Genomic DNA, 18,478 nt, shown 5'->3' with positions numbered 1-18,478 from the left:
AGTTCCTGCAAAAAAGAAGCCTCAAGCAGCAGAGCTGTCAGCAGATCTAATGCCCTTTTCATTAACCCAGAAAGGGCTACTTTGTTTAAATAGCAGGATACTTATCTTCTATCAGTGTGTATGTGGGAATAGAAAAGGAGCAGTCAAGTATATACATTTGTATCCCAAATCTATAGACACACTCATGAACAGAATTGGAGTTTCCCAAACAATTCTGCTTGCTTCCTTATAGAAAGGTGTTAATTATGAACACTTGCCTGCTTCAGGATTTAGGTGAAAATACATTCCACATTGCAAGAAATTTACTCAGCCTCTTAAGAGGAACATCTCTGAGGAAACCTTATCTGCCAAATCCCGTGAGACAGAAGTCTTGACAACCTGGGAAAGAGGGTAGGTTGGGGATGGGGGGGTTAACTTGATTTTGTTTAAAAATTTGAAAAGAAATCTAAATGCTTATTTTTCAATGCTTATTTTCCCCAAAAAATATTATTAAAAAACTAAAACATATGCATATTTTTCACTCCATTTACTATATATCCCCATTTACTAGAACTCCACCATCAGATGCCCTAGGAAACATGGTTTGGGTTTGGGTTTTTTTTTGTGGGGTTTTTTTTGTTTGTTTTGTTTTTAAGAAATTTAGAAAGAGCCTCTGAATACTTGCATCTTCTATCAAGAGTTTGTTCTTTTCTTGGAAGTCACAACACTACAAAGAGCTTGTTTACATAGAGGGACTGTGAAATAATTACAAGTTCCCTGAAACTACTTGCCCAACTGGTTTGTAGAACCCCTTGTGCTGTCAGCTCAGTGAGGCTGACTTCAGTACCTGATCAAAGTTCTGGTTCCCTCTGTCTGATCAAGCCCAAGTCAGGAAGGTACTACTTAAACAAATCAAAGTAGTTCCCAAGCCCCTCATCTCCTCCCATTTTCACTAAGAAATTTAAGGGTACTTAATTTGTTGTTTAGTATGCAGATAAGCTCTGGGTATAGTGAAACTACATGTAACATCGTTTCACATTATTTGTATCTGAGTTGTTGCCTTTGTGCAATTGAAAGGGTAACAGGTTGATTTCTCTCACCAGACATTCTTTCCTACTTAAAAGAGCAATGGTTACCCAATTCCTTCCCTCCCAGGCAGTCTGACATGCACTGCTCACATTTCTCACAGCTTGAATAGGACTTCCAGACTTCATTATGATGAGAGCTTTACAGTCCTTGCTTCTGCTGGACTTCCATTAAGCCCCCATTTGAAATTACTTCAAGTGTTTACGCTCTATGCTTTTATTCATTTTAATCATGTTAAGAAACACGTTAGCACACATCTAAGTAAAACAGTACTATCAAAATAGGTTTTCAGTGTTATAAAATTGTTCCTCTTTCCTGGTGAAGGTTAAATAATAAAGACAAGTCAGTGCGATATTAAATATGGATGTAATTTCTGAGGTTCCTCTAGTGCTTTCAAATTTCTTGTTTACTCGTTCTCATAGTCCCCCAAACCCTGTTCTGGAAAACACGACTATGAAGCCTTTTCTCCAACCAAGGAAGAAAGGCAGACAGCTCCCTTCAGGGCGCTGCTCTGAGCTATTTTTAGTCTGTTTGCTATTAATGCCACTCTCCAAGGTATTTCTGAGGAACTTCATTAAGTTACTGCAACAATAACATCCTAGTCAAAGGAAAGACTACTACGGTATACTTAGCCTTTAAGTAAATGTAGAAATACAGACATCTTTCCTATGTGAACAGTTAAGGCTTATCATTTTTTCCAGATTAATTGGGTTTTGATTGAACTAATTCTGTAAAAATCTTGGAGATAAAGTGTTTTATTTCACAAGTTTTCCTACGAGGAAAACACACTAACATGCTCAGGTGTTCTTCATAAAAACCAGTTTGTGCACGATTAACAGATACTCTTTTAGGAAACAGAGTTTGATAAATACTGTATTTTTAACCACCACAGACTGGTCACTTCTCAAAGTCACTTGATTCTGACAGCCTCTAAGGAAAGCACTACCTCGGTTGTTTCTAAAGCCAAGTCAGGAAATTTTAGCTGACATTTCAAACCTGTCAAGCAGAGCAAAAAAGAGCTTACAACAAGCATTTCCAGTTCTGCATTATGCAACCTAAATGTTACAACAAGGCTTTTGCAGATTTAAATGCAAAAAAAATTACACAGTCTTCAAATAAGACAATATGCAATGCAAAGTACTAACCAGAACAGTCAGCAAAAAAGTGATACTTAAGCGGGCGAGTGGGGTGACCGGTGGAAAAGGAGGGGAAAGGAAATAAAACAATGATGTGCAAATACATGAAAAAATTAAGTGTGCTGGCAAAAAGTGGGGAGAAAAAAAATAGAATAAAAACACTTTACCAGCAGTTCTCTTAAGAAACCACGGTCTTGAGAATTTCCAAGAGAAGCTGCACTGTCAACTACCAGAAAGAGTCAGTTGTTTCAAGGGTCAGAAAATACCAGTTACGTTAAAGATAAATCAGCTTGCAATAAAACAAACAAAAAACAAAACAAAAAACCTCACACAACCAAACGAACTTTCCAGGGTATGTTCTTCCTTATAGGGGAGATGAAAAAGACCTCAACCAAACCACCCCACACTGCTAAACTAGTAACAATTCTCTTAAACAGCACTACGGCTCACTGTTTTCTCTGTAATTAAACACAACTGCAGGATGTACCAATTACAGTTTCTGTATTTGAAATTTGTATTTGTTTCAGACCTTTTCTGTCTGATATAGATATGGCTCCAATATACTACAAAATAAATACAACCAGATCTGCCTGTTCAGTAGTAAATTTTGGTGTCCCGCTCCAATCTATTAAAAAAAATGATTATTCACTTCAAGATTTAAGGTAACCTGGCTGGGTTAACACATTAAGACTTTTCAACACTTCCTTGCTTATGGTACTGGTTTTAGACTTACAGAACCAACTTCTATTTCCCCCCAAAACCTCATGGTCTGTCACACAGCTAACTTCTCAGTCTTCCCAGCCTTTACTCCTATTAGGTATGTCCAACTGTTCAGAAAGAACGTGGCTGAACTTCTGAGCTAACATCGCACACCGCTCAGCGTAACTGCTCCCAGCCCTGTGCCAATTCTCCAGTGCCACAAGGAGCAGGTTCTTCTGCCGGAGAGCTGCCCTGGTGCGCACGGGCCTCAAAGGGACCTGGGCTCCTCTGCTGACACTACCTCAGCTTTGGACTACAGCAGTGCAAACCGCCGGTACCTTACTTGTAAGCAGCTGGATCGCACTGCAGTTTTGAAGCACTAAAGTGTTGCAGCTGGCTTTTGTTCTCCTGTTACTTGGCTTTCATAGGATCCTTTAACTCGTATTTAGAGCTTATATTTGGGCAATTTTTAAGGATAAGATGATGAGGCAACTGCCTTCCTAATACTTATGGTTAAACTATAGGTCCCAAACACTGAGCTGCAGGAGTTTAACCCAGGTTTAGTCTAGGAAAGTGAGACACAGAAGCAAAGACAGCACAGATTGAAGTAGCTTCTACTTTCCAATTTACGACCAACCACTAAGTGATTAGAAGTTAATTCTTATCGTTCCATCTGGTTCTCCTATAATCTAGGATTTTTTAAATTTAGCTATTTAGAAGTCGTATTAGACTTTACTTTTTAAAGCATCACATGCCTTCTGTTTCATTACTCAACACAGCATCTAAAAGAATGGATCTACTATGAATAACTTTAATAGCTGATTAACTGTGGGAAAAAAACATCCCTCAAAAAATAGACACCACTGTAATCATCTGTTTCCCAGACCAAAGGGCTCTCTAAATAGCATCAATTCAGGTCCCAGCTATGTCACACAAGACTCCTCTTCATCATCCCTGTATTGCAGATTACAACGGCGCTTGACGGTTCAGTATTTCTGCTTACTTCCTGCACCGGCTTCTTCTACAGGAATCTACCACAAGGCAGTCACTAAAATATTCTTGATTTAATGAAAGTCCACTATTAAATAAAAAGCTAGTTCAGAACATTTTCAGAGACAGAAGCTTCAAAATCAGTGTGGTGTTCCACAACACTTGAACTTCTGTGCATTATGGAGGGGGAAAACAGACTCACAGCAGTGCGTAAGAATTAAGCAGCTGCACAGTTTTATACCAGTTAATTAATTTTGACTAGCAAACATTTTGTATATCTTTTAGGCTTCAAACACGCCTTCAGGGCTGCATCATCTATGGGTTCAGAGGTTTACTATAGCAAGTATTATTATTTTCAGTTGGCAAATTAAAATCTGTCATTTACAGTATCTAGAAGGCAGCTCTTCAGAGGTTTCCAAGAAAGAAGCTGACAAATTCCATTGTTTCCATTGAACATGCACAGATCTCAGAATTGTCATCAGCTTTAAGAGTATGCTTGGCATTTTCAGAAGGGAAGGACAAACGTAAAAGACAAAAGGGCAATGGTCTCACACAAACCCAGTTCATTCACGCCAGAATGCAATGATAGCTCATGCATACACGTAACGTAATGCCAGGAATGCTGCAAAATCTGATGACAATTCTGAGGTGCATTTCTTAGAAACTGTGAACTGTGATATTAGAAGCAACCCACAACCCGCATCAGCTATTCAGCCACAGCCTTGTTATCTACTAGGCCCACTTCAGAGCTTTCAAAAGCCCTGCAAGTCCCTGCCTTAGCGATAAGGGCACTAGAGTGCCAGGCAGCTGCTTGGAAAGAAAGGCCTCTTCCAAGATTGCAAGGCTGGTGTTGCCAGGATGCTTCCACAGTAGCCTAACTCATCAACACTTCCCCCCTCACATGACAGGAGTAACCTCCTCTTCTCACTTTCAGTTCTGCTGCTTCTGTTTGCTAAAAGCAAAGTGGGAACTTGGGGCATTACCTTCACTTCTTTCTTTTCTTTTTTAAAGTTGCAGCACGAGTGTGTATTTTAACGATTTTTTTTTTCTTTTGATCTTCAGCTGTCATTTCTGAAAACTAAAGCAGAAGTTGATGCCAAAACATTTTTCTAAATTGTTATGGTGCTTTTTCAGCTATGAGGGGTACAGGAACTGTCATACTGAGTGAAGATATGGCCATAATCCTGACAAAATTTAATGAAAAATACTTCTGCAATTAACTATTTACTATCATTAAAAAAATGCAACTGTATTACGCCAAAACTACTACTTGAGGGAGTGCAAAGTTAGAAGGAACATAAGAACTAAACTGTATGAAAACGGCGTGCGTTTTGGGGCTTTTTTAATGACTAGTTCTTTATAGTGTGACAACAGTATTTGTCAAACACAATTATGAAAGATACTATCACAGGCAAGTAAAAGTTACAGTGTTCATCTTCTGACCACTCTTCTAATACATTCTCTGTGACTAAAGGAAAAACAAAACTCAAGTTAAAAAAAAGTTATACTGTAACACAGGAGTCTTTAGAAAACCACAATAGTTGTTCTGAAGCAGGCTGATATTTTTGTGGACTTCGAAGAATGAAATTTTCCACTGGAGTCAGGGAAGGAAGAATGGAAGATAGTTTAAAAATATTTTTTAAGAATGTTCTTGGTAGGTAACAGAAGAACAATATAATTAGTGATTGTACTTCTAGGAACACACTAAGTGCACCTAGAAATTTCAAAAGCATTTTAAAAATATACTAACAAAGATAATAAAAGGAGCCACAGAAGAGTCCGGATTTTGTCCTCAGTCACATGCGTTTAGGTAAGGTCAATGTTCAATATATTGTAATTTTCTCAGGCATGTTAAGTTACTGACATACCATGATAAATTATATAACTTGCAAACTTGCTACAATATAATCAGTTACAGCTTTTTAACAGTCAAATGGCCTAACTGCCTGCAAAGCTTGTGCACTTTCTAGGTAACCAACCCTTCTGTTGCAGCAGCCACACAACAGCAACAAGGGCTGAATCATTTCAACTGCTAGTGGCAATATCTTTGCATTAAAAAAAGGCCAGCAAAACAGACATATGACCATCCGACCTAATCAGAGATGCCTCAGGGTAATTTTGCTGTTGAAACACTACTGGTAACAAAAACCACTGGCATTAAAAGCTTTTGAGGTACTTAACAGTAGAGCTTTCAGGATGCATTTAATGTCTTTGTTTATATGGCAAGAACACATCTGTTTTGATTGAAGGGGGGAAAAAAAAAGATCGGTATTAGAAAATAAGTCCTGAAATCATTATAACTTCCTGAATATTCAAGGCAATGTTTTTTGTTTGTGAATTTACACTTCCATTCTATCTTCTGCTTCCCCCACCCTTCCTATAGAAATTTTTGGGTTTCACTTTTTTCAGCAGGGGAGATGAAAACTTCATCATTGCAGCGTGATATCGGTAAGGCCAGAGTTGTATTTTGTTGGCTTACTAAGGAAGAAACAAAACACATAGCTGCAACTCAAGTAGTCAATTAAGGAATAATCTTTCCTGAAATCATCTTCTGTGAAGAATTACCGCACTTAATCTGCTATGGGCTAAGTTACTAAAATTGCTTTTAAAGTTTGTTTGGCATATACCAAAGAAAAAGACTTCTAAAATGCATTCAAAGTTATTATACACCTCTCAGGCAAATAACCTTCTCCTCCACTCCTTTCTCAAGAGAAAAATATCTCACTCTTGATGTGAAGGCTTTATCTATTCAATCACACCTAATAGGTGGGCTCTACTTAGTGTCCTTAAATTATATGCTGTAATGAGGCGTGAATACATGGGCTAACGGCGTTTTTAATAGAAGTCACAATGATTTAACCTCCTCTCTGATCCGATTATTCTTTTGGTTATACAACCCCAGGCAAGAGTTATTCATACTTTCCACTGCCTGCAACAGCAGCTGTTTCACTATCACCCTGGAGCCTCAGGAAAATTCAAGCCCTTAATCACTGTTTCCATTAGCCAACCGATCTTTGCTATCAGCTTGATGCGATATGGCCAAAGTGCCAAGTAGTCAACTACAGGAAACTGATAAAAAAAAAAAATCCATCCTGCAAAGAAGCATCCACATGCCTCAGAAGTTGGACAAATACCACTCAGGAGTTCCCACCAGTTCCCTCTCGCTTACACAAGCCATGTATACAAGGTTGCTTCACAATACTTCACAAGTATGCATGTTCTGCTTGACACAAGAAAATATCCCTTATTATTTAACATCACAACCTGAAAAAAATATACATTTTAGTTCTCATTTTTTCTTCTTTTGCTCATATATAATTTCACCCCTTCCCTGAACTAGGCAAACCAGTCTGCAACATACATATTCCCACTTTTAGACAAAAAGCAGGACTAAAAGTAGCCGCAGTATTTTTGTAGTAATGGATGTATTAGTACTGCAGCTTCCTAGCAAAGCCACCAGCCCTGAATAATTGTCACAATTCTGTAAAGAAATACCAGGGGTGGGAGTTGTTCTTAACACGTTTTATAAGATATATTATCTACATTTGTTGGGTTACACCTTCTCTTTCATATTTTCACTAGAAGCCCACAGATGTGCTTTATTTAACTATATGGATTATGAATGGCTTCTTCACCTACAGAAAAGAGGAAAAAAACCCCTCACCTACGGAAAGAGGAGAAAAATCAATTTATTGTAACAATACAGCTTGCATCTTCTGGCATTTCACCAGCTCAGCTACCCTGGCTTCCTATCTCTACAGAGAAAGGAAACAGTACCTCTACAAAAATTTGCATGCCTTTCTGCCAGTTTTTATTTGGAAAGCATCCTGATTTTTAAGAGGTCTTTTCATCCAGATAGTCCCTTGTTTTGAAAGTAGACCCAAACCTTCATGGAACCTTCCAGAATGGTATTCCGCCAATGAAAAAAAAATAAAGTGATTTTGGTTTACTCATCTATACAGGATCTAAAAGTCAAAATATGACTTTTTTTTAAGGATACCAAGATTTTTTTTTTTTAAGCAGTATGATTCAAACACACATATATATCAATCCATTTACCAAACAAACTTCATCTGACCATAATCTCCAAAGCCAACATGCAGCACATTCACAGCTAAAAGACCGGACATACACCTATTACGGCACTAAGCTTTTATGGCAGTTTCTACATCTGCCTTAGGAAAGCTCTCTGCAGGTTCTCAACAGGGCAACTACAATGTAGCTTCCAGGAGAGAAGTGACAGAAGCACCTTAATCTTTTCCTCGGCAACTGTCTGCCAAAGGACTCAAGTTTATCCTGCCAGAAACATCCTTCAGCCAGGCTGAATACAGACAGGAAAAACGAATCGCAATACTTTCAACTTACTCCTACTTCACTCCCGTAATAGGGCAGTTTGGTCATGTTTACAACTCCTAAAACCACTGTTGCATCAAATAGATAACACTGTCTCACAGCTTACGGGGCTTGTGGGGTGTGTGTTGCATTTTCATAACACCTTTTGTGCTTCGGGAACAACAAGTAACTAATATCCAACTATTAAGTCTGAAATGTAGTCTCAGCTCAATAGCTAAGTGTGTGTTTTCCTTCCAGGAAGTTAGCCAACATCAAAATAACTCCAAAAAAGAAAACCTCAAAAAGGAAAAACAATTCAAACCCAACTCTTCGCTTCTGAACTATCTGAAAACCTGCAAAGTGAAGAAGAAAGTTTAATCTTGGACAATGAGGTTACATTTTAATCAATTAAATCCACTGCACACACTATAAGCATTGATAGCTCTGATTTTATGAGTGGGGCCAGTAATAAATAATGGCTCAAATAGTTAATGAAAGGAAGAAAGCCATTCTAGTTATCTCTGGCAGTAACAAATGCTGGGAGAAAGAGACAAAAGGTATAAAGCCAGGTATGTACAGACTACTCTTCTCCCACCTAAACCTGGCAATAGCACTTCACAAACTCTGAGGATTAAGTTATACCCTAATGACAGATGAGACAGATAGGACTTAACGAATCAGTCCCACCCCTTTTTTAATATTAGGCTCCTGGACTCCCAAACATTCTAGGACAATTACTTCCACAGTTAAATTACACATTACACACACAAAAAATTATTGTATTTTAGACCTCAGTCTCAACTTTGGGTTCACTGAAGACAGTGAATATTTCAGCTTCACTAATGCATTTCCGACATATTCTCATGTTCGATGGGAAAAATAAGAATATAAACATTCCGCACACTGGCTCATTCCCACACCGGCTCACTCCCACACCTCCCCTCTCTCATGGAAATAACAATCCTTTACACTTCAAACCTTTTTTGTAGAATTTGATGGATTTGAGGGGTTTTTTTCCCCAGAAAAAAAAAAAAGCAGCCTAAAAATCCTTCATAAGTGCCAGGTTATAGTAATTCATACTGCATGAATGATCTCTTCAGACTTAAAAAAGTCTGCCTTGGGGAGGAGGGGGAGGTTCTGGCTATCTGAACGGAAAAAACTGTAACTAATTATAAAGTCATTCCTAGTTGCTTTTAGGCCAGAGGTGTCTAGAAGCCCCTCATCACAGACAAAGTGAAGTCCTTATTATGTTAGTGACAAAAGTCTCACTTGGATCCATCCCTCAGACACTTTTACAATCCATTGTATCAAGTCTTGGGCGGGGGGGAACCAACCTCAGAAACCTACTCAGAGTCTCCATGTCATGGTTGTGAACTTTTTGTTCACCAAGTTGAAAAAAGCAGGGCTTCTGAATTATCTCACATTTTTTATAAATTAGTACATAAAAAACATTAACTAGCTTCACCAACTCTTCTTTCGCATTCAGTTCTACCTGCCACGTTGGTGTCAAAACAGCTCTTGAATTACTTATCAGAAAATACAGTAACAACAAAATCTTAATTTTTCCTCACTAACTTGAGAAGCATCTCCATGAAAAGTCTGAAGTACATAATCATGCTTTGAACCTGGCCATACTTAGAGCAATAGGAAAAAACCCAAACCAATCCCAATTAGGTAGTGCATATTTGTTAGAATACCATGAAAAAACACCCAACAAAACCAAAACCACACATCCACATCTCCAGCATGTTCACACACATATAAGAACAAAACCCAAACCACAATGTAATTTCTATTTAATGTATCATATATGAACTTTGTGTAACCATTTTTAAATTATTTTCCTCATTTTCCATTTTCAGTTCTTCTAACTTTCAGTTATGACACTAAAAAAATATGTTCTTTATTAATGACCAATATTACTTATAAGCTTATAAACACTGCTTATTAAAACTTGCCCAACTGAACAAGCACTTTCAGTAACAAACTGCTGTAGAATTAAGCTTTCTGCACAACTGCTGCAGAGAAGACTGTCTTTTTATAATTTTAAACCTACTCCACACAGGATAGTATTAGTGCCTATGTTACTGAGAGGTGTTTGGGATAAGATTCAAGTTAGTATCACGTCTAACATTCTGTAGTTATTTTCATATTTTTCTTTTTACATGGGTATGTATGTGCTAGTACTCCTGGACAACGAAGCTAAATTTATTCCTAAAAAAAATACAGATAGCAAAGAATATAAAGAAACGCACTCCATAGTGTTCTGATGTATACTAGGCTTGCTGGTGTGACCAGAGCACAGTGATCTAAACCAGACAAAGTTCTTCCAAGTTTCCATTTGATTCTCCAGGAAGATTAAAGCTCTTAATCCTCTTGTAGCACAAATCTTGCCTATGATCTTTTCTCATGATTTGAGCTAATGATTAGAGCACTGGATCATACGGAAATATTTTTTGCTACTATCACAAACACCTATTCTATTAATGACAATTTCACAATATTTGTTTTTATTTTTAGGTATTTTTAAGCTACCCAACAGCATCTTGTACAGCATTACTGAATTTGTTCCTACACAATGATAAATTTTATCGTTGCTTACTCTTATTTTCACCCCATATGTATGACTTACCTTAGCATATTATATAAATATTATATACTTTCATTTTATTTCTACTGATAAAGGTATTTGCTCGAAGAGTGGAATGAACAGCACACTTCAAGGACTTAACTAGTGGTGGATTTTTGACATACAAATAAGTATTTTGCCATTACCACCTGACCTAGGAGACCTACAGAGGATGCAGGTGGGATACACACCTGCACCTGCTCTCAAATACCTCCTCTTAACAAGACCAATATACTCAAAGCTGCTGCACGAGAGTTCTCTGTTTGCACCTTATTTTATCAAGGCTTCAACTGGTTAAGATGCACTCCGAAATGCCTTGAGCACAACAAAGAGCTACAGAAATTAAAATAATTCTTCCTGCCTTTGTGGAATCAGTCTTTCTACTACTTTCATGGTATTACCTGTACTTTCAAAAGAAGTAGAACTAACATGTGGACAACAGTTAAAGGAAGCCACCTAAATCACTATTCAATGTCTCCAAGTACATGAAAAGAAGCAGCCAATCACTGCTTGACCAAAAAAATGTATACTGTACAGTCCCTTCAAATCCTTCTACTCCAGCTGAAAACAGAGTATTCAGCTCAAAACTTACTCAAATCACCTTTGTGATTTGGATTTTATTGAATTATTTATTTGAAATTTATTCAAATCACCTCTCAGCATCCCACATGAGAACTGAAAAGCAGTAACCAGAAAACCTACTCGGGGCTTGCAGGCCAAAAAAAGCTACTCAAGTGAGAAGACCGAAGACACCATCCTTAAACTAAACAGACACACTAAGATTGAACATAACTTTAATAGTTGATAATGTGTAGAATAGTATTCATATTTTAATTCCATTTTCTTATTAAAGCATAGGATAGAAAGAATGGACAAAAAAACCCCACGTCTTCATGACTATTGCTAAGGTTTCCATACAGAATGAGTATACAGTATAAAGAGTTAGAACTCTTCATATTACTCATGAAGCATGCCACCTTTTTAGACAAAAAAGTTTTTTTCCAAAGACCCTCAGAAGCTGAGGAGGTTAGGCATACCAGCCACCCTCAGGAGTTCCTGTTTGTCCTCAGATGTAGAGATACGAACAAGTTCTGCTTGTGCACTTGGCAGAATGGATGCATCCCAGGAGCCATAAAACTGCATTACCATGGTATTACGCTCTACTGCAATGTCAAAGATTATTACGTCAGCCATAGCATTGTATTTATATGGCTTCCAGACCTCAAGTCACTCAAAAAGTCTGCCTTAACCTGTTAATAGCTGCAGAATAAATCTGCATCATCTGAAAGTACAGGAGCTAAATACTTCCAGAAGTTTTACTGCAAAAATTTTCATAATGGAAGATTTTTTTTTTTTTTAAATCATCCTCAATCATTTTACTGTTCAGTGTAAAAACAAGTTATTGGGATATGATTTTGAACAGACTTAACCTTGGGCTTTTCTGTAAAGCAATAGCATAGGAAAGAACTACAAACATCGTCGCAAAAAAATTATTTGAGAAAAACACTATCAGAGAAAGAATGAAAACCTTCAAAATATAAGCAGAAAAGTACAGATGCCATTAAGTAATTTTTACATTCCCATTAGGAAACATTTAGGCAAAACCAGAGCTGTGGTCACAAAAATATAAAAATGTAAAAACACTCACCTTTTTGAAATTTACTTTTAAAATATTTTTTTAATGTGACTTAAGAGGATTAACAAACTTTAAGTAAAAGGATTACTGAGGCATGCGACTGAGATAGGAAGAGATTACCAAAAAACCCAAGTACTATTTTGTAAAGAAAGTTTTGTAAATACTACTGAGAATTTGTCAGTTCCTGTAAAGTAGAAGTAATTCTCTAAGGATTTAAAAAACCCCACGAAATACATTCAACATCTCATGATTATTCCAGTAGGCTGTTAGTCAATTAAAGATTTCTAAAAGCATGGCTCATTTAACAACGGCTTTATTTTCAGATCAGTTCACAAACAAGTTTTTCCGTACTGAAACTATATAAAGCTAAAGGAAGAGTACAATTTTAAAGCTATGATAATCATTAACAAGATCCAACACACCTGCCATTACTGCTTTTTTCCTTGGTTATAGTACTGCAGAGACTTCTGACCTTATTTAGGCCTTATCTTCAAACACAATTATAATTTTTATTTTGTTTTTAAAAAAATAATCACAGACACTGTCACAGCCAGTTCTATTTTTTTCTTGCCACTGGAGGTTATGCAAGGACACAGACTACTGTAGGAGACTGGTCCTACTTCTTGTGCACTTAAAAGCAATCAAGATAAGTTTCTTTAAAAATCCAGCTTTCCGTAAATTTTCTCTGGCAAGCTCCACAGAAAAACTACTATCGTGATAAAACAGCCTGTTTTCAAGAGTTACCTAAGAATGTAAGTTCTCATTAATTATGGGAAACCTGCTACATTCATCAGTTTGCAGTAACTTACAAGATTTAGCAGATTAAGGCCATTATAGATATTTTACATTCTAAAGAAAATTAGCTGCATCAAAAATCTTTCATCCCTTAGCCCTAAAAACAATTCTTCCCACAGTAGCCCAAAGTTAAATTCTTTCTAGATACTCTTTATGTTCCTCTTCTACTCTTCACAAATTAAATGAGTGATACTTGTCTATAATTAAGCTGAAATGGAAACCCGACAGTTAGCACAGACCTAGGTAACCTACTTAGCAAGAAACTACCAGGGCATAAATGAAGTTCTTTAGCCCCCCTGTGGCTGTACTCAGAACTTTAAAGTCATCAGTGAAGTATGCCACATCCCTTCAGGATTACAAGGCACAAGCAAGCGTATTACCTGCTGGACTTGCCATTTGACAGTACAAGCTCTATAAAAAAACCCGAGTGTCCTCTACTGACATAAAAAGGCTCTTAAAAACTGAATACCAGCTGAGGAGGATGGAAATACGCAAAAGTGTAATTGCTGGCTCTGGTAATTAGCTACTGACACCTTTTTCTCCCTTTTTTTTTTTTTTTTTTTTTAAATGAGTACACAGGAATACAGTTACAATAGATCAAACCCATCTGCATGTTGTACTAAGAAATACTGGTTTTCTCTAAAAATATTAGAATTCCTCAAGCATAAAGTCAATATTAAAACTATCAGAAAGCTGGGGTAGAAGACATTTCGGGAAATCAGAACAGCGTTTTTCCAAGGTAATTAGCCAACTTGAAGATCAGATAAAGGGTTTTCACTTAAAATAATTTCTTGTACTTCAGCAAAAACAAAAGAGGACGCAGAATCTATAGGTATTGCTCCAAAGGTGCTTTAGAAAAACTTGACAGTAAGTATTTAAGTGTTCTCTGGAAGATTTTGGAACTGACATTGAAAAACTAGCCACAAGGTATTTAAGCAAGTCAGATTCTTAAGAGAATAAAGCAGAGAACAAACTGTCTTTTACTAGAACTATTACCTTACTTGACAGGATGGTCTATTTTTAAGAGATTGCTCGCAAACTTCAGATTTCTCAACTGTGACATCAACACCTCAATAAAAAAATTTTAAAAAATAAGAGGACGAGCAAGAACATACAACCAGCATTTCAAGTGCAAATCACTGTTTGGGAAGGGGAGGACAAAATAGAAATAGTCGTTGTCAGCCATCGCCTAGCTGTCCTATCTCACCTTTGATTGGATCAACCCTCCTCAAATAGGGCAATCCAGGATTATTAAGGGGCCTACTGAAGAGAGAAAAAAAAAAAAAAAACACTACATAGACAAGGTATTTTAGGAGTGTTACATACACTAGAGATAGCAGGAAGTTGACAAAATAGAAGAAAACACATTGCACACACCAAAATTCATAGAATATTTATAAAAAGACTATGTCTGGTGATGTTATATTTTGCAATACCTTTACTCATTCCTTTATTATCACAAAGTTCCACACAACTGTTTGCTACACTGATAAGAGCAAGTTTGATTTTGCTGTATACACTCTACAGTAAGCAAAGTGAATTTTCTTAAAACTAACTCCCTAACAAAATGTAGCCTTTAAAAATCATTGTCTTAGAGTCATTTTCAGATGCTGAGGTGTCACTCTAGACCGAAACACCTTCATTTTCTTGGATACCAGAACCAGTAAATGCTAAGGTAAAACCAGATGCATGCATGGAAGACTCTGTAATCATTTCCCCACTTTTAATACAACCTTGTTCTTTTCATACCATCCAGCAGCAGTACGCTGAAGCCACCTTTCACACACCCAAACAGTTCGAGATCCAGTCTTAGTGCCTCATCCCACCTTTTCTCTCTTTGCAACTGCCTGACTTTTGGCCAGCAGAACACATTAAATATGTATACAGTCCATGAATCTGCTGTTTTCCTACACAGCTGCCGTACATTTCCAGCTTTAAAGAATTAGTTCTAGCCATCTCTATAACTGTATTAACTGAAGCTAAATTATCTATTTCAATGGCAGAGATTCAGTTAGCAAAAACCTAAGCTGTTTTTTCAATCTGTTAAAAGTCTGTGTACACCTATCACATTTATAAAGCATCAGGTCCTGATCACCTCAGTGGTCTGTTGTTTTGTTGGGGTTTTTTATTATTTTGCGTTAATTATAAAACTTTGAGAAAGACTTTTCTTCCCTCTTGGATACACATATTAATTCAAGTTCAAGACAATTCTAGCATTCTTTGCCTTAGGAATTTAGATTTTTAAAACAACAGCTATGCTGCAGTCACTGTACACGCTGTCATCCATGGTTAAGACAATACAGTTTATGCTGAGATAATTCACCTCAAATTAATTTGTCACTATTTTAAGTAATCCACGTTCCTTTGCTGCAGCTCTCGGCAAGAAAAAAAATAACTAGTTAAAACAACTGTTTATTGTAATGTTAAGGATACATAAGACTTTGTCCAATCTAAATTAAGGATCTGGAGACAGAGATTCTTTGGAATCAAAACAGAAAGAAAAATGGTTTAAGTGATCAGATACTTCCCTCTTGCACGGGATTATGCATCTACATCATCATCTATCTAACCACTGTTTCAAAATATGCACTTCGAGGTCACAAGAACCCACCTAAGAAAATACTATTACTACATGCAACTGATGATACTACATAGAACTGATGATACTACATAGAACTGATGATATATGTTTCCCTAAGTATACTTGAAGTGAACTTGAATTAAACTAACAGGGTAAATCCCAATAAAGGTGCCATTCCCATCACACCTGCAGCTGCCTGAGGCATACAAAAGTATCTCGCCATTAAGTTACATAACCTTGAAAGTAACTGGAATACAGCGTAGCTGCATCTCCTATTTCCAGCTCATTTTTAACGTGTTATAACTGTTAGCAGGGTAGAGTTGTTGGACTACTACTACAACGACTCTAAGCTGTTTTTCACAAAGAGACAGCCAATTATTTTAATGGGGTTTTAAACCGGTACCATTATTGGCTAGTTTTTCAAGTCCGTTTCATTTAATTTCAATCTTTTTAAATACTAAACATCTCCTTCAGTACCAAGTCACTAAAAAACAAGGGCTCGACATCAAAACCAACTATAAAAACGATAAGAAAAATTACCTACACTCAATCTTTAATTCTGGCCAGGGTTGAGACAAGTAAAAGAAAGATGAAAAATTAAGATCGACTTGAATTCCTTCTTCATCAAGAAGGCCACAGATAACATGAGAAGCAATTCTGAAATATTTATATCCACTTATTACACCTAGAGCTGCAGTTTAGTTCAGACAGTTTATAGTATTGTTCTGACAGCTGCAGGACAGCTGCGGTTACCTATCCGTGCCCTGGAACAACGGCGGGTAATTTTGATTATTTCTTTTAACAAAGTGGTCCTCCACTCAGACAAGCGCTGCAGAGCTGTGTATGCTACCCAACAACTCCCTTGCTTGTAGGGAGGCAGTTTCTGCCTCCGCTCGGACCCCTGCCTACCAGAGCTGCCTGCCTGCCGCCCTCCCCGGTCTCCAAACGCCGCCCTCCGCCTCGTGTCCCACCAAATGCCTCCGGGGGCACCAACAAACTGCTGTTCCTCGCTAAACCGCAACGCTCTGAGCAGAGTGGGCGAGGGACAGTGCGTTTTCCCTTCTGGTCTCTGCACCTCTCCGCCCTCACCTACGGGTTCACGTCAGTGGATCCACCGGACCGATCAGACCCCGGGGGACAGGGGACCCCGAGAGAAGACTTGACGCACCGCGGCCGCGGAGGGGCCGGCCAGCCGGGGCAGGCAGAGCCACTGGGCCTCCCCACACTCGCTTCATGTCAGGAGAGCGGGCGGGGACGCGGAGCCACAGCCTCGCCCCCCGCCCCCCCCACCTCCTCAGGGAGGGGGCGGCGGCCACGGAGACCAAGCCGTCCGCCGAGACCCGGGCGGAGGCGGGCCGCCCCCTGCCTCCCCCGCCCCCCTCCGCCGCCACACGGCGCCCGCCCCTGCCGCCGCTCCCCAGGCGAGCCGCCCGAGGCGGCGGCGGCCCCGGCGGGCGGGAGCCGGCCGAGCCGAGCGGCGGCGGCTCCTTGCCGGCAGAGGGAGCCGGCCTGCGGCCCTGCCCGCGGTCACCCCGGCGTGGGGCGGGCCCGCCCGCCGCGCTCACCCGGCACGGGCCGTCCTGGAAGACGCGCGGGTCTAGGTTGCAGGCGATGGTGGCGCTGGGCAGGTCCCGCAGCGCCACCGCCTCCATCTCGCCGTCAACGAAGCTCCAGTCCGTCTCGGCCTGCAGCAGCGCCTCCTCCTCCTCCTCCGCTTCCTCGGGCGGCAGCGGCTGCTGGAGCGGCAACTCCTCCTGCCCCACCGGGCCCCTCCCGCCGCCGCCGCCGCCGCTGCTCTCCATGGCCGGGGGCGAGCGGAGCCCCCGCGGGGCGGGGCCCGGCGGCCGCTGAGGCAACGCCGAGCGCCGGCTTTGCCCCGCCCTCCTCCCGCCTTGGCGCGCGCACACACAAAACTTACAGCGTCGTGTCCTCCCCTCCCCTCCCCGCCCACCCCCCCCGCCCGTTGGGTTTCCCTAACGCCCGCGTCGGTTCGGCCGGCGCTTTCCTGCCCGCCCCGCGCGCAGGGCGCACGGCGCCGTGTGAGCCAATAGGAAGCCGCCGCTGCCGCAGCAACAGGTGGCCTGCCCGAGCTAGGCGGTGCTTCCGCCATCTTGAGTGAGGGCGGCGGGTGGCGGGCCGGGGTGTGAGGGAGCTGGTGGGTTGCAGGGAGGCGGCCCGGCGGGCAGCGGCACACGGACGGGAGCGGCGAGCGGCGGTGAGGGCGGGGCGGGGCGGGGTGGGGTGGGGTGGGGGAGGCAGCGAGGTGACCCAGCAGCTGGGGTTGGGCACACGCCCTGTGAGCGCGGCCGCCCGGTCAGGGATCATCGGAGCAACCCAGGGCCAAGGTGAGGGGCCAAGGCCTGGGGCCGTGCACAGCTGTGCTTTGCAGCACGACTGGAGCACGGAACAGCACGTCTTGATTTAAAGGACAAGGAATGTTATGCAACAAGGAGAAGGATTAAAAAAATTCCCTTTACTCAGACACTTACAAATTGGCCAAAAGTCGCTGTCATGTACGTCTTAATTCTCATATCTGCCTTAAGGACAAGCCAACCAACCCACGGTGTTTTGCAAGCTGTTCACTGAACAGACAACAGAAAGGAAGCTTAGAAGAA

General features: G+C 40.3%; 1 protein-coding gene across 1 annotated transcript in view; it reads right to left on the bottom strand.

Moving 5' to 3' along the window:
- The window catches only part of RCAN1 (regulator of calcineurin 1), a 38,995-nt gene extending 21,330 nt beyond the window's left edge, over positions 1-17,665 (bottom strand). Inside the window, exon 1 of the mRNA XM_086460365.1 lies at positions 17,429-17,665. Within this exon, the coding sequence (XP_086316491.1) occupies positions 17,429-17,665 (237 nt within the window). The remainder of the gene's footprint in view (positions 1-17,428) is intronic.
- Between the last annotated feature and the right edge of the window lie 813 nt (positions 17,666-18,478).

This window comes from Leptosomus discolor, chromosome 1 (assembly GCF_034619465.1).
Source record: "Leptosomus discolor isolate bLepDis1 chromosome 1, bLepDis1.hap2, whole genome shotgun sequence".
Classification (NCBI taxonomy): Eukaryota; Metazoa; Chordata; class Aves; order Leptosomiformes; family Leptosomidae; genus Leptosomus; species Leptosomus discolor.
The sequence above is the reverse complement of the archived record's forward strand: the minus strand, read 5'-3'. Positions and strand labels throughout refer to the sequence as shown.